A 27377-nucleotide genomic window follows, 5' to 3' on the forward strand; every position below is an offset into this window, starting at 1 on the left:
GGCACAAGCAAAGTGATATAGCCTGGAAGCAGGAAATACAAGTCATGCAACAGAATTGGAAACTGCATCATAGAGAATAAAATGTTTGGATAAAAGTTAATATGATCCCGGAATGTTTAAGCAAGCTGCCTAGTTACAGATGTAAAAAGTGATCTTACTTAGATATTTAGGAATGAAGAAATCCTAGGATATTGATGGCATTGCTAACATCTAGGAACATTTTAAAACTCTCTAACAACCTTTTAAAACCATTGGGTTATTTTATGTATTAAAACTAGGTAAATTTGTGTCCCAAGCACATTTTGAGATGTAGATATTTTCACAAATACTAGCATGTTGTATCAGAGTGAAGCAAGAAGTTTTCAAAGAAAATGATACCACATTTAAATTTTTTATAGGAAATTGCAGTTTTAAAACCAGAATATTAAGTATATTTTTAATGAAACATCAGGTAGTCAATTGATTCATAAGAGTAAAATATATACAAACTAAACCTAAAATGGATAAAAATATCAAGAAGTACAAATTAAAAAGTGATTATTAAGAAATTTATATTACTGGCTTTTCCAAAATAACTGTTTACACTGACTGTGCTAATGTTTGCAGGGTATACACAATGTCTACATGCCTACAACACTTAACAATAAAAATAGCTAGCTCGTGTGAAAAACAAAACATAAGGATTCAAGATACCCTGAAGCAAACCATAGTTGCAACTTAGGGTAGACATGAAGCATATGAAAATAGTCCCAAACCAGCATGAACAACTTTGAAGTTAAACAATGTACAAGCATATTTGAGACGAAGATCTAGTGGAAATCACTTTCTTCACAGCTGGACATGTACATAGTTTTTTCCTCACTGAATGTAGTCTTTTATCCAACAGCCCAAGAACTTGTGAATGCCTCAGTAACAGATAAAGAGAAAGAAACATTAATTTAGTCAAGATGAGATGGCTCAAAAGGAAAATCAGATGCCCTGGCAATACTAGCCATGAGAAAGTTGGCCAGTAGTTTGGTCACTTCTGATCAAACCGGGGAAAAAAATACTGAACTGAACTAAAACAAAGCTGAAAAGTAAAAATATCATCCATAATTCACAGAAAATAAAGGTAAAATGAATCAACTGTGTTATACCTGCTGCAAAGAAGTAATATGGGTTTTAGGAATAACACCTATGCCCCTTGCAGCAGAACTAGACAGAAGGGTTTAGCAGGCAGCTCAGAGAGTTCAAACTGCCTCAGCATAAAAAAATGTCCAGGCCTTCAAACATCTTTGAGAGAAACAAGGAAAATTTTCAGCCAAAACTCCCAAATCAAACCTGAATCTCTCGATCTACCAAAGGAGGGGGAGGTAGGGGGGTGGAAAAAGCTGCTTGCAAGCACTCAGAAGTAAGATCCATAGCAGTAACACAGAGCAGCAGTTACAGTTTTCAGCAGACGGGTATAATATATTCTCCCCCTGCAATGGAAAAGCTCTTCCAAAACAACATCTTAAAGAACTTCCACATGCTCTGTAAAGATATAAGCAGAGAGGGAATTTAATACAATGTTGCCTTAACACAGAGACAATCAAATTATTCATAAACAGCATTTGCCCTTGGAAGACAGTCTTGGCAAGCACTGTTGCCATCACTGTGACTTCTCTTCCAATATTTCTGCCTTCTCTATTTGACTGAATAGGTCAAAGAGACCCAGCATTATTCCTGGTATAGTAAAGCCACTCTGACAATAAACCTCCTAGCAAAGCAAAGGGCAGGAGGCCAGCCAAATCCCCAATAGGATTCTCTCACTCTTTCCCCATTAATCCGAACTGAAGAAGTCTGCTCAAAGGAGTGCCGATACTCATGAATAATAAACTCAGTCACATCATCAACATGAGCGAGGAATTTCCCTGAAGGACAGCTGAAAAATGAAAAGAAAGAGAGTACGATAATCTAGACAAGGAACAATCCCTCTGATTCCCTTGTGCATTGAAAAGGAGTTCTCAAAACCCATTCACCTTTTGGAGGTTAAATAAATTATTACAAGGAAACCAAATTTAGGAGATAAACTTGCTCCAAGATTTGAACCGCAAAGATTAAGAGACTACTTCCTATGACCTACAGAATCAAAAACCTTCGTCTAATTAAGACAGATTAACACATGTTAAGCATTCCTCAAAAGAAAAGATCGTCAAAACAGACATGTTGGAAATATATTTAAGGTTTACCCAAGGTATGCTATTGAACTAACTAGAGGTTTTTTTGTTTGCTGAAGCCTTCAAAAGAAATGAATACTGGGAGTAAGGCAGGGACACTGCCCTATAGTCCCCCTTATTGTGCACCAAGAAAGAACCACTCAATAGGAGCTGAATGGCAAAAATTTCTTCCAGATGCTTTTCTGAAATATCTGGTGAAAGTCAGGTTCAGATAGGCCCACCAGACTTACAACTTTTGTAAAACTCAAAGGTAAAATGCTAACACCAGACCCCTGGAGCAAAGTAATTTAAGGCAGATGTTAACTCAGGAAGTTCAAGACTATGCATGCCTAGTGCCGAGATACTAGAAAATCCTAAAGAACCAGGAAATCTCTGAGTGGATACACAGGCTCTATGTAGTTAGTAAAATCTCCTTGGTTGTCAAATGCAGATCTATGAAAAGTAAAACAAACTTGTATCCTCCCTTGCCTTTCCTCTAAATTAGGTTGAGTTAATGAAACCCAAAGGATGCAAGTACAGTCACCTGGATGACATCTAGAGATGATAAGCAATCGCCTGCTTCTTGTATTTCTTTTCCAGGTCAAAGATAGGCCCATGTTTACATGTCTATCTACATAATATCTACCGAGGGATCTGGACAGGCTGGATCAATGGGCCAAGGCCAATTGTATGAGGTTCAACAAGGCCAAGTGCCGGGTCCTGCACTTGGGTCACAACAACCCCATGCAACGCTACAGGCTTGGGGAAGAGTGGCTGGAAAGCTGCCCAGAGGAAAAGGACCTGGGGGTGTTGGTCAACAGCCTCCTGAATATGAGCCAGCAGTGTGCCCAGGTGGCCAAGAAAGCCAACAGCATCCTGGCTTGCATCAGAAATAGTGTGGCCAGCAGGACTTGGAAATTGATTGTCCCCCTGTCCTCGGCACTGGTGAGGCCGCACCTCGAATACTGTGTTCAGTTTTGGGCCCCTCACTACAAGAGAGACATTGAGGTGCTGGAGCGTGTCCAGAGAAGGGCAACGAAGCTGGTGAAGGGTCTGGAGAACAAGTCTTGTGAGGAGTGGCTGATGGAACTGGGGTTGTTTAGCCTGGAGAAAAGGAGGCTGAGGGGAGACCTTATGGCTCTCTACAACTACCTGAAAGGAGGTTGTAGCAAGGTGGGTGTAGGTCCCTTCTCCCAAGTAACAAGCCACAGGACGAGAGGAAATGGCCTCAAGTTGCACCAGGGGAGGTTTAGACTGGATATTAGGAAATTTTACTTCACTGAAAGGGTTGTCAAGCATTGGAAGAGGCTGCCCAGAGAGGTGGTTGAGTCACCATCTCTGGAGGTATTTGAAAGACATGTAGATGTGGTGCTTAGGGATATGGTTTAGTGGTGGACTTGGAAGCGTTAGGTTTACGGTTGGACTTGGTGATCTTAGAAAAAGACTCTCATCTTTTCCAACCTAGATGATTCTATAATAGCCTGAAGTCATACTATTATCAAGTCCCATAAGAAGCATTTGGCATACTTAAAACTCCCACGTAATTCAGTATCTTCATTTCTGGGAAGAACTTTTCAGATTCTACTATCACCAACAATAAATCCTCTGTACTTTCATCAAGGTCTAGGACTGTCTTACATGTACGTTATTACAAAAAACTTATTTAAAATTACATTTTCTTCTAAGCAAGCATTGTCTTCAAATGGAAGAAAAAAAAAACCAAACAACTTATGAATCAGTGCAAAACTCCCTTCAAACAGTAAACCTGTCTTAAAACTGGTCATGAATTGAATGCAAATATTTATTAGAAGACTGATGAAAGGACACGCTTCCCCATAAATAGGAAGAACTCCTTACTTGGCCAATGTAGGAACTAAAATTTCAAAGGAGGAACTAAAATTTCAAAATTTCAATTTTGAAATTTTCAAATTTCAAAATTTCAAAATTTCTACAGCAGAAAAACAGTGTATAGAAATTATTAGCAAAACCCATCAATTTGACCTTAGCGGGCAATAAATAGAGCCTGCACTGGCACTAAAATAAGTATACTGTCTTACATAAGGGTCAAAATCTGTACACAGCAGTCACTGTTGTCAGTATTTAGAAGCTGCTGGACAGACAGCAGATGTGGTTGCTCCAATGTCTAAACAAGAATATGATTAAAGAAATAATCAAAGTATCTTTCATTGCAGTTTTGCCAGAAGGACATCATGTTTACAAAGAACAAAATTGAAATCTCAGCAACAGTCTTCCCTTTTTCTACAATAAGAGCATGACAATCACTACAAAACAGATCAAATCGTCGATAAGTAGATAAAATAATACCCTGAGCAATGAAACCTAGGTTCACCCTTATCTGCAGACAGATTTGCCATACTTGCTTACAACCAAACCACGACTCAGAAATTTCCCTTCCTCACTCCATGAACAAGCTAATCAATTCAACTTTTTCCAGACACATGGGATTAGAATAGATGACTAGATGGCCCTTCCTGCCCTTATATGCTCTGATTCGTTATTCTGTATGTTCTTGTTCTACATCTAAATACCCAATCTTTTTTCAAATTTTGCTATGTGCTTCAGGCACAGATATACTATAGGTACTCAGGGATTTACCCTCTCTGCATCACTAGCCATTGCAGCATGCACTCCTGCATCACAGGACCCAGTTCAGACTGGGACCACATCCTTATTTCTTTTTCATATCCAAAGGTGTCTTTGGTGAAATTTTGCAAGCTATTTACCTCCTCTCTGTGTGGCTGCATTTTACCTTTTTTTTTTTTTTTTTTTTTAATCTTCAAGATCCTAGAAATTAAGCTAAGGAAATCAAACAAATATGCATGTGATGTTTGTATTAATAAGTTTATCTGTGCAGCAGTTAGCTAACCATATATATCACACCCATCATTCCCAAAGCCAATCAACCATGGATATTAAATGGATTATTAAAAAAAAAAAAAGAGCCACAGAGATATCATCTCAGTTATTTAAACCAATGAAGATGATGGTGGCCTACACTCTGAATATTAGCCTTAGAATTTAGCATCAAGGGGTTATAAAAGAACGCCACTGCTGTTTGAAAAACATACTTTAATGGTGCTGATAGTATACAATATTCTGAACCACTGTAAATGTCACCTGAAAGGATATGAAATTCAATTTTTGCACCATCTGGAATGTACTCCTGATTAAGTTGTTCAGCAATGTGATCGTATCACCTAAACAAACTAATTAACATCAGAATGACACATTCTTCAGTTACGGTGGCATTTATCTGTGTCCCATTTGCTCCACATAATTTTTTTTTCCAGAATGACCTTATGCTCAAATTGTGCCACCAAGCTAGCTGCATGTTAATTCTCCTTCCAAGAGTAAGCATATATTTCATTAAAACTTACATAATGCTACAGCTTTACACAGTAGAGAGAAACAGACTGAATAAAAAACTACTTTAGTTATGTGAAATCTGGAACATCAAAAAACAATCACAAAGTCTCTTCAGCTGAAAGAGATGTCTTTGAGGCTAGTTCATTGTTGAAAATTTTGAATTGGAGGAATGTGCACGGATTTCAATATTAGAGTACTAACAGATTAATACTTTTCTGCTCTTTAATTTGCCTTTTTTTTTCCCTTTTTTAAGAGAGCATGTATGAAGTCCTCATCTTAAGCACTCTGCAGGTAGCATTCCTTTAGTTTTATTCTCAAATGCAAGCATGAATGTGTAGTTATTCCCTTCTTTGGCTGAGAAATGCAAATTACAAATAAAAAGATAATGCATTTTTCCATAGCTTCACCATTATGAATTCACAGTTTGTGGCTAATTGTTTTCTAACTTTTTATAGAAACAGTCATTGTATTCTAAACAGAAACTACCACACACAGTTTCTGCTCCTGCACATACTGATGTCAGCCTAACACAACATAAAAAAATGTTGTTTGCAAATACCATTGAAAGGCACACCACCAACGCACTGAATCTATGATTAATGGTACCTAATACTAGCCAAGGCCCGAGCTACTATTTTGAAGCTCTGAAATGTTGATTCTGTTCAATATTACACTGCATAACTTCACAGTAAATTGGTTTCCAGGTTTATTACCAAAGTAATTAAAAATTCAGAAGGTTGCTGTTTGAACAGAACATTATGGAACAGTATTAAATACAATCGAACCTGGAGATTATTTCTCTTTATGGCGAGAGAAGCAGCAGGATGGGAGGAGCAACTTGCATGAGGAAGGTCATATTAGAAGTTCATATTTTAGCAAAAACATTTCAGCAGAACCTCTATTGCAGGAAAGGGCACAAGAATAACGGAGGCAACTGGTTCCGAAAACCTGTTTTTTCTTTTTTAAAAAAAACCCAACAAAACAAACTGTTACTTCCGAGAGCTGGTTCAAAGAAAGAGTGAAGGCCAAGGGAATTAAATGGATTATATGACACAAGAATTAAAACTTATATTGCATCTGTTTTTCTTTGCCTTTATATTAGTTTAATTCTATTTACTTAAGTGGTGTTTAGTTAGCATTCCTCCTTTTTCCACGCCAGAGAAGATTCTAGAACATTACTTTTAAAATAACAATTCTTTAAACCCGTTTGGAATAATAAAGTTGGGGAAGGAGGAGGCAGAGAGAGGGTCCAAACCTCAAGGAAATGACAAAGAAAACAATCTTTTCATCAGGTTTCATTTCTGCAAGTTGAATTTTATTAGCACACCACTAGGAAGAGATTATATTTAACTACTGCTATAAAACTAGTAATTTGTAATGTTTGGAAATTGCAGAATGCCTACAGCTACATCCACTGCTTTAGTGTGGTCCGTTATTGTGCACATCACAGCTAGCAGCAGCTGATGGCATCAGCTGAAGCAAATGGACATATAGTAGTGGGGAGAATAAGAAGGTAATGGGTATGTAGTCTCCCAAGGCCCCAAGAGAGATGCTGACCAAAAGCAACTGATATGAACCAGAGGTGCGTGGGAAGAAATTCTCAGCTGAGTTGGACATGAATGTATGAACCATGTCCAGCAGTGAAGAAATATACTATTATCACTCTCACATTGTCCTCTGTGAAGGATGTGTTGCTGTGAAAGGCAATGATTTGTGTTCAGTTAAAAATCCATCAACAGAACAGAAAGCACATGAGTCTTATCTGTAACAGATGCCTCATCCCTATCAGGAGTGAACAGCAATGACAGCATCGCCTCCCACTTGGTGTCACACAGCTGAACACCAGAAGCCCACCTGTGCACGCTCAAGGACTGTTGTCAGCCACCCTGGAGCCTCCACTGGGGTCCCCCATTTTCTGTGTCCCTACACACTCGCTGGGAAGAAAAGCCAGAGAAACCCCAAGTTCCCCAGCTGGAATGCCGCTCCTGCCAAAGTTAAGAAGACTCTGAGTTGATTAAAGATGAGGTTTTGAGTCTTCAACTTGTACTCTTTCATTTTTTAAAAACTCCTACCCTAAACCATCCATGGACACTAACTTGGGCTTTTATCTTGACAGAGGCTTATTTCTATAGATCAAAAATGGCGGGGCAGAAGACTTACCTAGATCACCCCACATCGATATTCCTTTACTTCATTCTTCAAAATATCCAGTGATGAGGCTTTGTAACAGCTTTAGATCCTATTCAGTGCCCTTATTATTAAAAAGATTCTCCTGACCTCCAACCAAATCTTTTTTGCCACATGCTCAGCAAAATATTTCTTGCCCTTTTTCCCAGTGGATATGAAAAAAATCTGATCACTTTCCTCCACATAAAAATCACTTACATGTGAGTAGATGTACTATGCCCCACCTTCAGCCTTCTGCTTCAACTAAGAAAATCCTTCCCACCCACCCCCCCCCCATTTTTCATATGGGTTTTATTTTTTTTAGTTTATCACTTTTTCTTGCTCTCCTATGGATGCTACCAGCTTTGTACACGAGCTTTTTGGAGTAGGCTATGCCATAGAGCTAATTATGCCAAAATAATTGTCTCCATTTTCTCATTTACATCAGCACAAGTTCGAAGGAGAATCACTTTTTCTTTCATGATGTTAGCCTAAATTCAAGCAATGTTTCTGCTCTCATTTCACATAAAAAAAGACACATCTCTATTACTTACAAAATAGGACTGGTTTTGAGCTTAACTTACTCCATTTGAGATTATTAGATATAATTGTACAACAATTAAGGATTGACTGACATGCACCAGATGGAATAAATTGGATTCCAGAAGTAGCCAGGATAAAGTCCACATGATTAGCCCCTATTCTGATGTACAATATTTTTTTAGGAAAGAGTATTAAGTTACCAATCCCACAGCATTTTACTAAGTAATTTATTAGTCCATTTTGTCCGTGGATGGAGTAAATCATTAATTTTAACAGAGTTATAATTCTATCCTCTGACTACAGATCCATATAAAAGTTTAGTCTATAGTTCTGTCTCCAGTTTAATAAATTTGGCTGGGAGCCCTAGAGACTTTGAACTTCCATTGATAAAAGTAAATAATACTAGAAAAAAAAGTGCAAAAAGATAGTTTTATTAATTAACATATGAATAATTTCCTTTGGCTTCAGGGGAAAGGTTAATGAAGCTAATGTCATCACTGAATCATAAAATCACCACAGAAGCATAGAAAGGTTTGGGTCAGAAGTGACCTTAAAGATCATCTAGTTCCAACCCCCCTCCCCGCCATGGGCAGGGACACCTTCCACTAGATCAGGTCGCTCAAAGCCTCATCCAACTTGGCCTTGAACACTTCCAGGGAGGGGGCATCCACAACTTCTCTGGGCAACCTGTTCCAGCATCTCACCACCCTCACAGTAAAGAATTTCTTCCTAATATTGAACTGAAATCTACCCTCTTTCAGTTTAAAACTGTTACTCCTCATCCTATCACTACGCTCCCTGATAAAGCAGCCCTCCTCATCTTTCCTGTAGGCCCCCTTAAGTACTAGAAGGCCACTATAAAGTCTCCCTGGAGCCTTCTCTTCTCCAGGCTGAACAACCCCAACTCTCTCAGCCTGTCCTCATATGGAAGGTGCTCCAGCCCCCTGATCATCTTCATGGCCCTCCTCTGGACCTGCTCGAGCAGGTCCATGTCTTTCTTATGCTGGGGGCCCCAGAGCTGAACACAGTACTCCAGGTGGGGTCTCACTAGAGCGGAGTAGAGAGGGACAATCACCTCCCTTGACCTGCTGGCCCAGCGTCTTGTGATGCAGCCCAGGATGCCGTTGGCTTTCTGGGCTGCAAGCGTACGTTGCCGGCTCATATTCAGTTTTTCATCCACCAACACCCCCAAGTCCTCTGCAGGGCTGCTCTCAATCCACTCATCGCCCAGCCTGTATCCATGTTTGGGATGGCCCTGACCCAGCACCAAGTTCTCAAGTCACAGATATAAGAACCAGTAAATGAAAAACACAGGCAAATTTCATTTTTCATATGGGCAGTTTTTTCAGTTCGCATTCACCTAAATTCAAGACCTAAAACTAAGGACCAGATAATAAATGTAAGCTGTTTTAGAAACAGTTTCCTACTGAATATGTGAGTATTTGTCATGCAAATCCTGGGCCAAAAGCAATACAATAGTTGACAGAGAGCTCAACCTTGAGAGCTAAACTTAAAATAATCCAGAATGAAGCAAAGTTCATGTTCAGGAAGCATGCCACAGAAAAAACAGGCAGAACAAGCAGAAATATCAGAGAAAAAGAAAAGAGCTCCTCAACGTTGCCCAGCTGCTTAGGTAAGGTATATCAAACAACAGGAAAGGAGTACGCAGTACTGGAGGGCTGCTATATATTTACTGGGTAAAGGCAGCAACACATGCAAACAAATGTCACTGTAACCCACAATAAAACAAGTAGTAGAAAAATGGTCTATCAAAAAGTATCAGTTGGCAGAGTGAATGATAAATACAAATAAACACAGCTATTTTCATACTGGATCTGAAATACTGGAGGGATACAAATGATAGATATATTAACAGTGCACACTAAATAAATGAGGTCTCCTTTGTAAAGTCAGAAGTACATAAAAGAATGTATTGCTGGGGATGGAGGGTTGGCTTATACAGGTTAGAAGTTCTCTTGTCCGTATTTAAGAAGAACATACAAAACTTCAAAATAACAGCTTCTGGTATTGTATCAGGTAAAACAAAATCAAACCTTATTTTCAAATGTGCTTTAGAGAATTTTTTTTTGCCTCATTGCCTTGAAATTTGTGTTTATGTCTATATGTTAAAATTGTCTATACTCTCGAATGTGGCAATTAGAACACATTTTCATTTCAAGCCATAGAATAAGATCCAAATAACTAATGAACTCATTTATGGATGTAGCAATCTGTCATCCTGCAGTGGAGAATTAAAAGGTCATGTTATAATAGCAACTTTGTTTCTCTCATACAGGGTGGTTAACACTAAAAATTATGCTTTCAATTTCATAGAAGTAGTAAATGAAAAATACAGGCAAATTTAATTTTTCATACTGGCAGTTTTTTCACCGCTAAAATCAGAAATGAAAAAAAGAATTAAAAAAACTAAGTTAAACAAAAAAGGAGTCATATGGGTATATTTATTTTATTTCTGATCAAATACAATTTCTTTAGCCCTGAAAAAGCATTAAATTTTTATCTGCACATCTGTAACATAAGTGAAAAAGGAGCTTCACTTATACATTGTTTATAAGGTAGTTAGAAAGGAAACCTTTACTCATTAGCTTTCTACTTACAACACCCGTCTGTGGGAGAGCCAGGTTTATTTCCCTTTCACACCCGAGACAACTTGAATCCATATAATCCTCTTCCCAGGAGATGACCCTGATTACCATACTGCAGTTATTGGGGGGTGCTTTCAGAGAAAGCTCTTCTGTGAAGCTGTCCCTCTTTATATAAAATAATATGATATTAATTGGAGCAGGGACTGAAACGCAAGTGAATTCCTCAACGACAAGCCTACAGCCATACATACAGTCTTCCAGTTCCCCAGCTTAGCCCTCCCCACCAGCTTCCTCCCCTCAGGTTTACCAGTCTGGCCCTCCAGATTATTAAAAACAAACTTTGGTGGGAATTTGGATATGTATGAAATTGCTTTTTTTTTTTTTGGCAAATGATTTTAAAACATGAAATGTGTTTTTAACTAAAACTATGCAGGCTTTCCATGTTGCTCCTGTGAAGAAATGTCATACTTTTCAGAAATAATGGAAAGCATCAAGTCACATACGTCATGTTTGACACTGAGAGGCTACGTGGCAGAATTTTTCATCATTCCTTATCAGGAAAAGTTTAAAGATCTTGGTGTACTAGATCCATAAACTTTAAACTAAATATCTAGCTGTTCCTTTTTAAAAAAATAAAATCAGTTTACTAGGAAAATCTGACCATTATGCATTATAATCGAAGGAAAAATGTTTCCTTCGAACTCTCACAGCAAAGAACAGGCCTAAATTACATACATCCTTCTTATTCTTATTCAAATTTTCCATTAACAGTAGTGTAACTTCTTGGCAGAATTCAGACAGAGAATATTGAAAGGAGATCTTCCTTTCTGCCACAAGAATAAGATCTGAGCAAAATTTCAGTGGTGCAGGGTTTCTATTAGGACATTTGAAAAGTCTGTCCATATTGTATGCATAGTCCATGTGAAGACATTGAATTAAAATTACCATTTAATATTGCACCAAGTTATATTTTCTGATATCATTCATAATCAAAGACCTATTAAATTCACAGGACTCCAAGCAACAGCTAACTCTGATTCTGGTCAGAGCAAATATAAACATGATAGTGCTTAAAAACAAACAAACCAACAGAAATCAGTCAGCTGCTAGACAGCATCATAATTTTCCCTGATAGCGTGTCAACAGAAGTTCAAAATTATAATCAATCTGCATTCATTTCAGAAACAAAACCTTTTTTAAAATGGAAAAATAGAACAATAGCAAGAAAAAAAGTGAATATTCCCCGCCAAGATTTCAATGCTGAGAAAAGAGCCATCCTTGAAAAGCTTCTGATGGCATTTGATTTCCCAACCACACTAATGTACCTTGGTAACAGCACCTTTCTGTCATGCCTGACAAACAGGCACATATTCATGGAAAGCAATGATGAAATTTTTAAGCTAGCATGTTGGGTAAAATGTGGGTCCCAATTAAGTCTATGTCAAATACCCATCAATTTGTAAATACTCAGGATTTTATGCATACTGTGAGAAAAGACCTCAATCTCTTGATGACCTCATCATCTCTAGCATAGTTTTCAGAAACAGCATTAAATGGATCCAAAATTCCATGGTTTACTGAACAAAATTCTTGATTCTATCATTTCTAGCTTGGTCCTGATACTGGTGCCTTTGATGTAATCTATGCAACAGCAGTTACCTTCCATGGAAATGATTTTGTGTCTACCGCCTTGTTGAGAAACTCCTTTTCAAATGTTGTCATTATAAACCACAAGATAAAACTCCCACCACAGTTCTGAGATCAACCGAAGTATATACTAATAAAAGGGATTTTTCTCAAGTGCTGAATAATATTTGTGCTACTATTTCTCTGCATTGTGATTTGTCATATATGTTAAGTAAGAAGACCTAAAAGTGAAATACAGTGGTGAAACTGGAAGATACAAGATTTCAATTCATACCTGCTGCTTTACAATCCCCTTACACTAAGGATATGATCCTTTGCATTCAATGGAAAGTTAACTCAAATTTTCACAAACTCAGGGGTCAGACTAAAAGTTTCGCTTCCTAGGCACTTAGATAAAATCACTAGTTATCTATAAAAATATAATAGTCACTGTAAAAATAGTCATCACCCAACTGACTGAAAAAATACAAACTCCACGTATAATGAAAATGAACAATTACTCTGAACAATTACTCTGGGCATTCATCCCTTCCATGTGTTGCTTTTCTGTTCATTTAATAGATTTTTAAGTCAACATACCAATACGATCATTTAATTTTGATCGTCTATGAAGTGCACTAATTTCCTCATCAAGCCTATGACTTCTGATGAACTACATCATATCTGGAGAAAAAAAAAAAAACTGTTGTAGCTGTTCATTATAAAATTTTATCACCAAAGGAATCTATCACTGAAAGCTTTAATTTTAATGGAATTTTTACTGAGTAAATTAAATTTTATTTCTTATTAAATCAGTTTCACCAGTTTTCTGTTTGATGTCAGCCAAAAGCTAGGAGTTTTAATGCTGAAACCAAAAAAGCATATAGCTCACAAATATTCCCATCTGAACTGAGTGGAGTTCACAATTCTCTAAAAAGCATTGCATGAATTAACAGTGAGGTAGTTCATATCACTAAATCTACAACTAATAACGGGGACGTTTATTCTATTATTATCAGAATCTGCTTGCACTATGGGCATACTGTGCCTAGAACCATTCAAGTATGAATGTGGTAAACAAAGATCAATAGCATCTATGCCTAACAGGAGGATAAAAATCTGCAGGTGTTGTATGGAACTCACTGTAGATACAATGCTAAATACAACCTATGCTAACATAACTGCTACCTTGTACGAACACAACACGTATCTCGATACTTCCAGCAAACACTTCTGCTCTAATCAGAGGTTTGAATAAGTAATCAGTGACCTAGAGCATTGAGTGTCATGTAAAGGAAAGTTTTATTTGGATGTGAAAAAAGTCATCCTTTGCCATTTGTTCTTTTTTATAAAGAATTAACATTCTCACTGTGAGACCAATTTGCTCAACAAGTTATTACATTAACCTTCTTAGTAATTTTCTTTAGCTGCTTTCAAAGTAGTCTCAAAAATTCAGATACATTTTTCACACATGCTTGAAAATTCAACCAAAATTACATTATCTGTTTTTCACAATCAAAAAGAACCTCAAATTTTCCACTGACTAATATTTTTATCCCCCCACCCACCCCCCGATGGTACTTCAGAAGGCACCTGTAATTCAGAGTCATTGTATTTAAGTACTTCAAACACATGATTATTTACTATCAATCAGACACAAGTTCAAACACTGGAGTTCTTGTTGGAGGGCAACTCCAAAGATCAAATTGTACATTCAAACAACCACATTTTTCCTCTATGGTTCCAGCCTTCTAAAATCTGAGAGTCCTGCTGTTAAAACACCCTCCCATAAACCTGAAGAAGGATAAGTGTCCTACCTTAGAAAGTCCGCCTACTTCCAAATAGAAGCAGATAATGAAAACATTCCAGGTGACCCACAGGGCAGTCCACACCGTGTACTAAACACAAAGCCGGATGAAAGCAAAAAGACAGAAAAATAAAATGTGAAGATGAAAGAGGTCTTTATACTGAGCAGATCAATAATAAAAAACCTGATATCAATAAGCATTGTTCTTCTGGGAACAGAAAAGCGCAGAGAGTTCAGAAAAGGAGTTCTGCCTGCAGAAGTCCCCAAAGAACCATAGGAAATTACAAATCCAATATTCGTTGCTGCTCTAAATACAAACCAATAAAATAAATTTATTCTTTACAGTTTTACACTACCCTACTGATGCCAATTAAGTCCAAAATGCTGACTTAAACACTGGTTTTGAGGCAACTGTGAGTCATTCGTAAATCATGATTTAGCTCTGTTAATGGAGATTCCAGAATAGCACAGTAATTTAAATAAGCAAATATTATTAAAATAATATCTAAGTACTATGAAGAAAGACACAAGAAAAAAACACCATCAAATAGAAGATCTATTGATCTGATATTTGGATATTTTTCAAAAACAAACAGGTCAAGGCTGAATCTGATCTCTTAAACAGTTTTTCAGTAAAATATATTTTAATTACATTAAAAATAGTTCACTACTTCTCCAGCCCTTGTGGCCATGAACCTGATCCTACAATGCACCCTTAATACGTGAACATATCCATATCTCTTCTGCGTTCTCCAGTGTCCTACCCTAGTGCAAGACTGAACTCATAGTCCACCCACAGCATGAATGAGAGATTAATTTGTCTACCTTAAATCATCTTTTGCACTTTAATTGCCAGCATAATTGACTGGCACTATTTCCTTACAGATGCACTGTTTACCTATATACAGCTGTAAACTATGCCCAATTAACTCTCCAAGCAGTACACCTCAGAAGCGTTTCTGTCTGACGGGCTACGTGCACATTCATGGAGCTACACCCGCCTGAAAAATGCAATGAGCACCAGCACTGCCACTTTACATTTATGTGCCTATAACCTTCACCACGGAGAACTGCTGCTAAGTGCCTTTGCAAGTCTAATTAGCCGTGACCAGGTGAGGCTAATATGCTATTGTTTTGCTTCAACATACTCAGTGAAGCTCAACACCCTAATCTACAATGTGCTGGATCCCATTTCCATTGCACGGGTGCCATCAGCTTGGCTCTCTTAGGCAGTTTTGGGTTATGTTCCCCTCTTCCTTCCCCTCCCTGTGATGTGTAATGAAAGGTTCAGGTGAAGAGGGTTGCATTTTTCCCCACTTTGATTACCTCCACATGCATACAGTTTTTTCTGTACACCAAACAGGTTAACTGCTTTAATTTAATTTCTTATGAGGTACTTAGGCAGTTTGGAGATGGCTGTGGCATAAGAAGTAGGTCATTAATAAACAAAATGGGAGTAACACTCCAGGGCCCTTTCCTTTGGCTTACAGAGAAGGGCAGTGTGGCAACTGAAGGCTGGGTTATTATAAAATAGACAAAGCTGCTGTGGTCTGTGAGCAGTATAAGGCCTGTACTACTAATAAGATTAACTTAAAAGAGGATATCACATTTTACCACATTTGCTGACTCTGTAGTAACTCATCATAAGCTCCTGATTTTCCAACGTATGTCCTCAGAACATTAGGTACACAGTGTTCAAAGTTAATGAACGCTTAATACAAGCCCAGCTGCTCATAAAAAGCAGATTTCAGAATATTCAGGAGAATCCCGCTTTTTAAGAAATAATTTTTTATCTGTCCATGAATGAAATCTGTCATCACAACAACAGGAAACCTACTTGATCTGCCAGGCCAAGCCAAACCTGTTAATGGCCTCATTGCGTCCCACGGGCACCAATGACAACTCTGAACCATGCAGGCAAAAACTGTCTGAATGTGCTTTCCCAGGCCAAGCTAGGCTGTTTTACACAGTCAGGACCTGTTCGGTCCCTTATCTGCCGTGATGATTACAGAAAGGGAAGCGCAGGTGGGAAGCAGGTGTGCACCTTGAAACCCAGCTGCTGCGTATGGGAGAAGCTCCTCCTAACTCTCACTGAACGGCAGGAATAGAAATCGAGGCTCCATTTTCTTTAAGAACATAATAATTACACATTCAGTAATTAGTACTACATAATTTTTAAAAGTAAGAAAGTTATTCTCCACATTTGAAAACACATTTTTTTGGTTATGCAAGTAGCAGTTTTTTTCCTTGTATAGTGTCATAGGAAGACTTAGACTAAGGAAGACTAAGAATCTTAAGGAAGACTACATTAAAAGAAAAGTTTTGAGACAGCAAAAGCAAGAATGCAAAATTAGGAAATGTCAGAATTCTGGTTATATTTGCCATCTTAATTTTTCTCTTTTGTGGACGTGCAATACAATGCAAACATTAATTAAATCATCATAGGTATATTTTTATTTTAAAAGACCCTACCTTACTCAATACATTTTATGAACAGCAAACTCAATACTTCATTTGTCTTTGTCACTCAGACCCTGCTCTGAGGACAGAATATTAATTTCCTCATGAGGGTTTCTAAGATGCTCATCGCTGTAATGTGTGAGAGCTACACAAACATTAACTAATTTATTTTATGTTGATACAGCTCTCAGAATGCAAATGATGTTCTGATACATGCAGAGATTACATTCAGAAGTATTTATACATTATAGGCATCCAACTTGAGATGCTTAAGACTTCATTTTTCAGAACACTTGGGGTTATACAGCACTCTGTAAGCTCAGTGTTCAGCTCCCTGTGGCTGAGCATTCAGCACTTGTGCAAATCAGACCAGAAGGTCTCAGGACAAGAACCCAGAACGCAAGGGGAAAACAAAGCACGGGGGAAGTCTGGTTGAAGTGACTTGCGGTGTGTCAAAGGTTTCAGTAGTTGAGAGCAGAGATAAAACTCAGCTACCCAGAGCAGCCTTCACAACAAAAGCAATCCTTTTATTCTTGCTGTCACATGCCTCATTCTTCCCATGTCTTCTGTTTTCTGCAAATCAAGTTTCTATTCTACAGCTACTATCACCAGAAAACCCCCAAATGTCTGTCCTTTCTATTGCAACTGAAGTGCCCCTAGAAAAAAATTGGTATGCATTCATGCAGTTCAAAACTGCAAATATATAAAAGGATCAAATTAAGATTGCACAGAAGGGCTTTAATAACAGCTTTTCTTAATTTTTGAGTGTTTCTTCCTGAAAAATTTGTAATACTTTCTGAACATTATGTGTGTAAACTTATAAGTATATGCCTTCAAGGTTTAAAAAAAAAAAAAGTAACAATATTCCATTATGTGGCATCACACTAACACCTGCTTGGGTTGCTATGTGAGACCTAACTTTTAGATCCATTACAAAGACCTCTCCTTTCAGCTAGCAGAGAAACTGCCTGCAGCCTGGGGTTGTTGTCCTTTGCGTGAAGGGAGAACAGGCAGGGGAAGGTGTCACGCATGCTGGCAGGCATTTGCTGTCAACAGAGGAGTGGTTAGGGTCTGACGCATCAGGTTCACGCTGAACCTCAGGGTTAATTTCCTTCCCAAGGAACCTCACCTAACCTGTTTATGACCTGACCTGCCATTCAGCCTCTCCTGCCCCATGTCCTGAACACTACCCTGATGGTCCTGCTGTGTCTGCTCACTCTTACCCCACCACACCCAGCGATTCCTGCTCCAGTTCTTTGGCCAGACGCATTCAGTCCCCGCCAGCTCAGCTGGTCTCATGCTCAGTATCACAACCCTCACGATCTCTGGCATGAAGAAGGAATTTTCCACACATCTTGAATCAATAGGAAAAGTTAGGGTTTTTTTATTTTATAGCCCATATGATGCACCACTTAAAAATCATCTGGACATTTTCGCCTAACAGATTCCTTCTGCTGGAAGGACCTAGGACACTGGTGACAATCTTAGCAGATTTCTCCCCATGTATACTTTCTTGCTTTTGGTCTTTTGCACTAAGGATTGTATCCTATGTGGTGTGAGGAAGCATTTGGAGTCTTACAAGTTATGTGGAGAGAGTACTCCCTAAACCTTACAGGATAAAAGTCTATTAAATTATTGTTCAACCCAGTAGGTTCCTTTTAGATCCCCTTTCTTAATGCCAGTCTCTCTATAATAGTGGTATTTCTATATCCCTTTTGAGTCTACAGGTCATATTGAAACCCATGCAGAGATACCTTTCATATACCAGTGAAATACAACCACTTCTAGAGTTAAATCTTTGGTATTAGGTGGCCACAATGTCACAAAAAGAAGGGGTTAAGGAAAAATGTGAAGGATGGCTTCTTAAACTGAAAGGTGAGAGAGAAAAGGGAAATTTTGAAGTTTGGATATTATAAGGATTGTGGGATAAGTTTAGCTTTAATGAATAAACTATCATCTCAAGTGTATATTTAATCTGAAGTGCAGCACCTCCTCTGACAGTGTCTTGGCATTAGGGGAAATGAATGCTGGCTCAGGGATACTTCAAGGGAAAGGCAGCAACTACTGAGTCATCAGATCGTCCCCCCGTAATACCTGGCTGTGCCTCAGAGGCATCAGTACTTATAGAGCCCTACTTAGTCATATTTGTGAAAGATGACATGAGAAGTGGCATAAATCAACATGATGGAACAGTAACAACACAGGATTTACCAGGAAGGATATTCAAGGAGTAATTTTGGATGCCTAAATATTTCACATGTGTTTTAAGTGTCTGTATAACATTTGCTTGAATACTGTGTAAAGTATCCTGTATAGCCTTTCTTCTGCTGCTTTTTTTTTTTTTAAGAAACTTCCTCCTGGCTTTTCAGGTGTACACATTGCCTGTAGATCCTATTATTTAATGGAATAAATTAAGGCAAGCAAAGCAGAGATTTCCACCTTATATTTCGCCTATTTAAGTGTATTATTTTCATCTCTTACTGTTCATTAATACATTTATGTTCAGCTTTGGGCCAGGTTTGTGCAGTTTTAGCTACATGACTCATTGTTCAGAAGGCTTTTGAAGTCCCATATCAGAAGTAGGAGAGGGGAAAAAAACCCAACTTTAACAAGTATCCTGTCATCATCTTTAATCAATTTTAACAGCCTGAAAATCTTGCTGGTGATAGCAAGTTCTATTAAGAAAGGAAAAGCGTGCACAGGGAAATGGATCACAGCAGAGCTCTGGAGCTCCGTGAATGGGTGTGTTACAGCATAGTTAGAACTGGAATTTAGCTGTTTTTTATTCTTTGCAAATGTTTGGGTAAGTTTCAAATGAGCTAATAGGGGAAAATTAGGAATCAGCTCTGCACTTTTATGTCCCCTGGGAACTTTGCATTGATTTAATTCAGCCACAAAATATTCAAGTACTGAAAATAGCACATCCGCTTAGTGACAGGACAAATTGTTCATAAAAATTGAGCTAAATTACTAATTAATACAAAAACTATTAGAAATAATTATTGGATTTAAACTAATAAGGACACTTGGAGTTAATGCTGTTGCTCCCTCTCTCTCTCTGTGTGTTTCCTAAGCTCTGAGGACTCAGAATTTTACCTATGAGCAAGTGAAATTCTGTATTTATTTCAGAATCACCATCCTTATAGTCCTGTAATCCGAAGGACTGTAGACAGCGAACATGAGCCACTACCTTTATCTACTTGGTATGACAATTGTATTCAACAGAGATGCTTCATGACTCAGCCATCGCGTGGCAGCTCTTAGAGGGTGGGGGATTTTTTTGCTAGAAAGCTCTCAGATCAGATTTTATATCACTCAAACTATGAAGCAAAACTTATTTCTTTAGTCAGACTTTTAATCTACATTGACTATGCTTATGCTGCTGTGAAAGAAATTACTGCAGCTTATGTAGTCATTAAATGCCAGTGATAAACTAGCTAGCCTGGGTTCAATGACAGCAGAAAAGTCAGAAGCATCCAACTGCTTTTGTGTTTATCCAGCTTCTACCACAGCCTTCACTGAGCTCCTTGGCTCTAGGTACCTGCACCAAAAGCCTGCTCAATTGTGCCTACAGAACTAGTCTCATATTTGACTGCAATATAGATGTGCTTCAAGTTTACATGTAGGGCATGTAATACATTTATTCACTTACTTTCCTGTTCCTGCCATATGTTAAATTTTGAGGGGAGAGAACATGACATATGCAGCATAGGATGGCAAAGTGAAAGCTTTTGTGTAACTTCTCTTGTCAGGGAAACCTTCAGGCACAGCCTTCATCGCACATAAGATAGATTAAAGACATTCTCTTGAGGTGAAACCAAGGACCCTATTGCTGGTCAGCTTAACTCAAGATCCCTACCAGAGTATGACAGAATATCATGGGGACAAAGTGCACCCACATGTGCAAGACCAATTTTGTGTAGACAGTTTACAGAAGTAAACTGTTGTATCTGACATGATTCTCTCTTTACTTCAATTTTTTATATTCTGATGGGATCATCTGCACTAGCAAAGCTCATTTCCAGGGAAGTCTTAAAGACTTAAAGACAATGGATACTAAGCATACTTTTATTGAAGTATTTGGTTACTTTTCCAGTTAAACTGGATTTAGCTTAACCTAAACCAGAAAGTTCAGCAATCAGAGTACATAAAAGCATGACTCAACATATTTCTTTTGCCAAAGCCACAGTGCCAAATTCTCGCTCTAATGTGGGACACCAACTGCTAATATATCCAGGGGCTTAGATGTGGCTGAAGGTGCAGCTATGGACTCAGAAGCCCATGAAGCTTCTCAATGAATTTGGAGCCCAGTTCACTACTCAGAGCCCAGGTAGGAATCTCTCTGCATTGTGTTTAAGTAATAGTGAAATTCAGGACCCTACTGAAGATCTGCATTAAACAGACTTCATATTTGAAGACAGCAGTAAAAGTTTACCGCTGTAACAGGTGGACTGTGTTTTTAAAGGGTTTCAGAAGCAGGGAGGCAATCTATGTCCTTCCTTGGGAGAGGTGCCTTCGGATCCCCTTTTGCCTTAGTGAAGACAGCCTGGAGCTGGCACTGGAAGGGGTCTTTGCTGTCTGTACCGCTGACTCCTCTAGGGCTTCTGAGGACAGTCAGCAAAGCCCAGCTGCAGTTGGGAAAGCCCTAGGAAGCACAGCTTCTGGGGATCATGTGTTAGGTATAGCCTGGAAGATCCTCAGGCCATAGCTCAACGAGCACTTTAAGCTGGTGTAACCCTGCACTGCTGCAGTGTAACCCTGCACATGCAGAAAGCCTCCATGCACGTTACCCCTTCCTCTGGCTACTTGTTCCCGTTTCCACTCTTGCACCTCCTCCGTTATGCTGGAACAAGCAAAACAGGTCAGAGAGCTGACCTACATTTAAATTAACACCGGAAAAGAAAACGGTTGCTTTTCAGCTGGATTTGTTCTGGTTTGATAGTTTGTCAAGTGGCTGAACTGGTGCTTGTGCTGGTGCAAACGAAGGAACAGTATAGGGACTGAAGATAGCAGCTGAGCAAAGGGAAGATTATTGCTTATTCTTCACTGAATTCAGCCTGAGGGTGAAGCTAGACAAGAGGCTGAACTGACAAGTTTGTAGCTAGCAACAAGGGAAGTCTTGCATCTCCTCCTTTCCCCTCTGCCTCCGTACTGCTGTTCATGACTGCACAGTCCCAAACCCTGCCTTATGCTGGCCCTGGCACCCATTGGGAACCTCACAGACTGGATCCAGCTCACCAATCTAGCAAAAACCTCCACTTTTTGCTAGGTTGGTTTTCTGACAGCCTAGGAGTGGAACTGGCTTACTGAAGGGTCGGGTTAACTGCTGCCAGAATTGGTGGAGAGGGTTTGGAGAAGTATTCAGCCAAGGAGAAGAACAGTGGAAACAGGGAGCCATGCAAGCCACCCCCTTCTTCTGATGTGAGCTGTGAGGCTGGTTTCAGACAACTTGTGTACTTTCACTCTTCAGACTTCAGGATTTGGCTTAAACTACTCCTGCTTCACTGTGAACCTTACATTAGTAAGGATAGAAGCTGCTCTAAAGTCTTGATCTTCCCAAGCAGTGAGTATTTGTACCTACTATAGCTTGAGCTCTTAAATATATGCTTAAAGTTAAATCAGAATGTGAGTCAGTTAAATCTGAGGATGAAGTATCTTGTTGAGGTGTTTCTTTCTTTAATTACGAGTTTTCTACCTCTACTTTAAAACAACATTTAGTCTAAAGTGTTCATTTACATTAGAAAAAATATAGAAACAGTCAACATCTGTTGTGTTTCATTTGAAAACTAAAGCAGAGCTTCCACCACTGAACAGCAGTGCTGAACCTGAGGGGCAAGAGATTTTGTGGTGTTGCACTTCAGACACAAGTTTCCTACGTAATTTTACAGATGCTTCCCCTCACCTGCTTCCAATGTCTTATGTATAAAATGGAGAACATGAAGCAGAAAGGTGAGTCATCAATACATGGATGTATATACACTGCTGCCCAGTTCTCCAAGCACAAGTAATAGATAAAAGTGCTATTATTTACATCAATCCATTTTCAATTAATTCTAGTCTGCTTGTGAAGCTTAGCTAATGTGAGTATAAAGAACCTTGGGTGCACTTTTTGTTCACTTTTTCTTTTAAGACATGACAAAGAATTACAGGATTCCAGGCTTGACTAGAAAAGATGAAGCTTTTTAAGTATTTGTTTAATAAGTTTTTCCCAATAGACATTTATTTCACTCTTCTGTGAGAAAAAAAATAACTTTAGCCTCTTATAATCCATTACTGACAACACAACTAAAATGTTCCAGATGATACAGACACTACCAGGTAAAGACATAATATTCATCCATTCAGGAGAGACTGCGGGGGAGGAAAAGGGATATTTTTTGTGGGCAGTTTCCTTCACAGCTTTGAAAGACTTTTTATTCCTGGCTATGTTGAGAACATGGGAAAAAATCTGTGAAGCTTCAAGTTACAAGCACCAGAGACAATTTACAACAATTTAGGGTCAAGGCCATAAATACAGGTCTTGGCAAAGTTAGATGTAAGTGAGAAGGAGATTTCTTTGGAACCCATGGGTCACAGGACCAAAGGAATTTCTACAATCATTGCTTCTCCCTGTTTAAGAGGAACATATCGCCAAATATAACTTGACCATTACAAATATTTTTTTTAAATGGCCATTGATTCTGCTTGTCTATTGCAAATAGAACAACAATTTGTATTTCTTTTCTTCATTTATGCATAGCCTAATTGTAGATGTTCCCATGACCCATCTAGGTATTTAATTCTTTAAAGAATCTTACTAAGAACTTGTATCATGGTCATAATTTTGGTAGCCCTTTCTTTAGGTTACCCATTCTTGATAGCTTCCAAAATCTCAGAAATGCCACTCAGTCCTAAATTTGCAAAAAGACATGGAGACCACTAAAGTTTCTACAGAAATACCATCTGGCGTTTTGAAACCAAGAAAATTCTGCTTTGTAATATGACAGGTTTAAAACCAATTGCAAAAAAAAAGAAGATAATAAATGAGACTTACCACGACTATATATCGAGGCCTAAACTGGATGGTTCCAAACAAACCCAAAATGACAACTATTATTTGTAGGAAATTGCCAAGGATAGGAGCCCACTGGAAACCAAGGAAGTCAAAGATCTGTCTCTCTAATGCTGCCAGCTGTAAGAAAACACATAAACAGAACATCCACTTTTTAATTATGGGTGAGACACACTTGACATTTTGTTATTTGCACCAGGCTTCACCAGAGAAAAGTACAGCAAAATTCTGAAACTACAGTTCCTGGGTGTAGCCTTTGTCAGCATTGTCAGTACACTGGTATCTGAAGATAGCTACTAGTCAACATACAGATCTTCTAATGAAAAAGCATTTGGAAAACCTTAATTTAAGAAAATATTTGTAAACCCCTAATATAATACAAAAATACCTCTACAAACCAAATGCAGACAAGTTTTATTTTATTCTTGTATGCTGCAAACTCTAAGTCTTGACAATATTTATTTAAATTCAAAATTTGTCTTAAACAGAAGCTCACCTAGATTGAGCAAAGCCATGCGAACCTTGCTACTGTCACTGAATATCATCATACTCCCTCCCTTCCCCATGTCTTTGTTTTCTTACATTTAGTCTCAACTTGACTTGACTGCAAGTTCCTCAATCTATTCCTAAAGCAGAGAGATTTGGGCCATAACGGGCAGAGCAGGCTCAGAGGAGACCCAGATGTGGCTATTGGGTATGTTCCCAGGAGTTCCCTAATGCAGGAATTAAGGTAGACTGCTGGGACCTCCTCGCTACCTGAGGCACAGAGGTAGGCTCAGGGAGTGAAAGGCTGTAGAAAATGTTGGAAGACCTTGGAGTAAGCTGCTTCAAAACCAACAGACAAATGAGCTATCTGCACTCTGCCAAAAGCTGCTAAGTTACTTTGGGCTAGTGCAAATCAGAAAGACATGGTGGCAGCCTAATGGCTCTCTTCCCACTGTTGGGGGTGGATTTAGTTGGATGTGGAAATGGAAGAAGCTAAGAAGCATCAGCCTTCATCCTTAGGTAATTACCTTAGGTAATTCTGCATTTCTGAATGATAAGCAAAAAAGGAAAAAAAAAAAGCCAGAATAAAATTCTGCAAACACATTTGCTCTTCATTTTTGACAGTCCAGTCTATTGTTCTAAAGATACTAAAATCAGCTTTCTCAGCAGCACACTTGTTGAAGTTTAAACTTGGTTCAATATTTTTCCAGCCGTAGCAAGACATTTTTGAGCAGGTAAACAGAATCCTACTGAGAAACAACTGAGTTTCTGTGCTTGCTAGAATTTATTACACATCTACTTGATTTTACTACATCATTACAAACCCTAAAATTTACTGAAATATGCACTTAAAATATTTATAACTGAGACAGATGGAGTAAGCATGGCCCTATGAATACCAACCAAAGTATTATCATATGTGGGTATTTCACATAAAACATTTCATTTTACACATAGTGGCCAGATTCAATCCTCACCTACAAGAGGTGTCACTGAGAGCAGAATCCATCTTTTCTGTACAAAAATCATCCCTTACAACAGTCATGAAAACCACATTCTCTATGCTGAGGTTAATAAATATGATAAATCTAAACAATTAAATGAACAAAGGTTGAATCATCAACTTGGTGCAGCTCCTCTGCAATCAGTGAAGTTACATTGACTTTTATCAGCTAAACATCTGGCCCAGTATATATAAATGAAGAATTATCACATAGCAGACAATGTTAAATTATATTATCCTCTTGGACATGCAAGATGTTCCTATCTTAACAGAAATTATCTTATCCTTTTTGTGCTGTAGGTAAGGGATAATCTTAGAGCGAACACCCCTTCCATGTGAGTGAAGCTGTTGGCTCATGTGGCATTAGCTATCTACCTTGCTTTTGTCACACTCTGCCCTCTCTTCTTTTAACTCATTGTCCATCTGGATCAATAATTTGTTTTCTTCCCGAGATATGGAAAAGAACTACAGAAGTTAATGACCAAATCCAGAAAATAACATATTTACATGGACCTCAGATGGAATTTCAGTGCCTAATGGTGTGGTTGTCATCTTCCTGGAAGTATGTGGGCATCCTCACTGGTACACAACAACAGTGACCCTGATGTCATTCTCATAATGTCTTCACCTTGTAGTAGACTCATGAGCATCACAATAATGGCCTAGTTGGGACTTCATTATGGACACCTCGGAATCACTTGCTTTTTCTACCACTCTCTAATGTGCTCCCTCAGGCAATTCAGGTGACCTCGCATTTGGGAATACCCCTGCCTGTAGCTTCCCTAAACCACAGGATACATCGCACAGTACAGTACAAGGGTGCCCCAAATCCTATGTGTGAGATAGAGAGTTTCAAAAACTCTTTGGCACAGGCAGAACTCACAGTTTATGGTATTAGCAACAGCATATCAAGAGTCCTGTCCTGTATCACACAGGAAGACATTTAGGACATCCATGACCAGAGGCAGAGCTTGTTTCATTCCCACCACTACAAGTGGAGATCTTCCAGGGTCAGCAAGGCACCTAAATAATTCACAGACCATCAATTTTCAGAGACAATGTGTCTTCTTCCTGGAGCCCCAACATTACCAAGTGAGCAGAGGATGGAGTTGCCAAATCAGACTAGAATCTGCTTATTGGCCAACTCTGCCCTGACATTCATTGAAACTCTCATGTAGCCTAGGTCTTCACCTGCACCAATAAATTGAGTGGGTCCTATAACGTTCCCAGCACTGAAGGCAGCTGGCTTAGGATTGTCTCCAGTAAAGTGTCCTTGGCTCTGAAACAGAGCAGCTGTGCGCAAACTACATACCTACCCTCTCAAAATGGTCCCTGGGCATGGGTGAACCGTCTGGGAAGACTGCTGGTCACAATGAGCCCAGTTAATGTGACGGAGAACTCTAATAGCTCACTAGCACCCACAGTGGCATGCCACTGCCTGGCTTCTTCCCCAGGCACATGTGAATTTGCTGGTGTAGAGAGCACAGGGCTTGGCCAGAGAGGGTATTGAGGAAATTCATTTCATACAGATGGTTCGTTGCAAGAGATGGCTGCCCTTATACAGTTTATGTAGTTTTGAAACACCTAGACCTGTCTGAAGGACAAAAGCCTGCAGCACAGATATGAATACTGGAGCACAGATATGAATGAAGCTGTTTAGTATGTGACCCTTCTTAAACTGGTCCTTAGGAGAAATTTTCAGAGCCATGTAGATCAGCAACTTAAATGCCTGAAAAACACAGTACTGCAACGTCAGCGAACACAGGCACTGCACTTTGCCAACAGACCCATGTTAACAGGCTTGGTACTTGGCTCATGCCTAAACTGGATCAGATACAAAGTTTGCCTTTATGTGTACCTCCTTGATATCTGCCAAGCAAGCTCTGAGCACATCCAGCAGGACTGGGCTCCCACAAAATAGCACAGTGGCCACAAGTATCTTCCCAAAGATGATTGAACAAATATGTATATGCACCGTAGATAGACATACACATACAAAAAATAATTAGTCTTTTTATGGATTACTGTGGTAAAGGCACCCACCACAAACACAGAGAAATAAGGT

At 38.9% G+C, this 27377-nt stretch overlaps 1 protein-coding gene across 1 annotated transcript in view; it reads right to left on the bottom strand.

Moving 5' to 3' along the window:
* NKAIN3 (sodium/potassium transporting ATPase interacting 3) overlaps nucleotides 1–27377 on the bottom strand; it is a 385022-nt gene that overhangs the window by 171922 nt on the left and 185723 nt on the right. The window contains exons 2-3 of the mRNA XM_072851254.1: nucleotides 23806–23943; nucleotides 14323–14403 (exon numbers count right to left, since the gene is read on the bottom strand). Coding sequence (XP_072707355.1) covers nucleotides 14323–14403; nucleotides 23806–23943 — 219 coding nt within the window. The remainder of the gene's footprint in view (nucleotides 1–14322; nucleotides 14404–23805; nucleotides 23944–27377) is intronic.

This window comes from Ciconia boyciana, chromosome 2, assembly GCF_034638445.1.
Source record: "Ciconia boyciana chromosome 2, ASM3463844v1, whole genome shotgun sequence".
NCBI classification, from domain to species: domain Eukaryota; kingdom Metazoa; phylum Chordata; class Aves; order Ciconiiformes; family Ciconiidae; genus Ciconia; species Ciconia boyciana.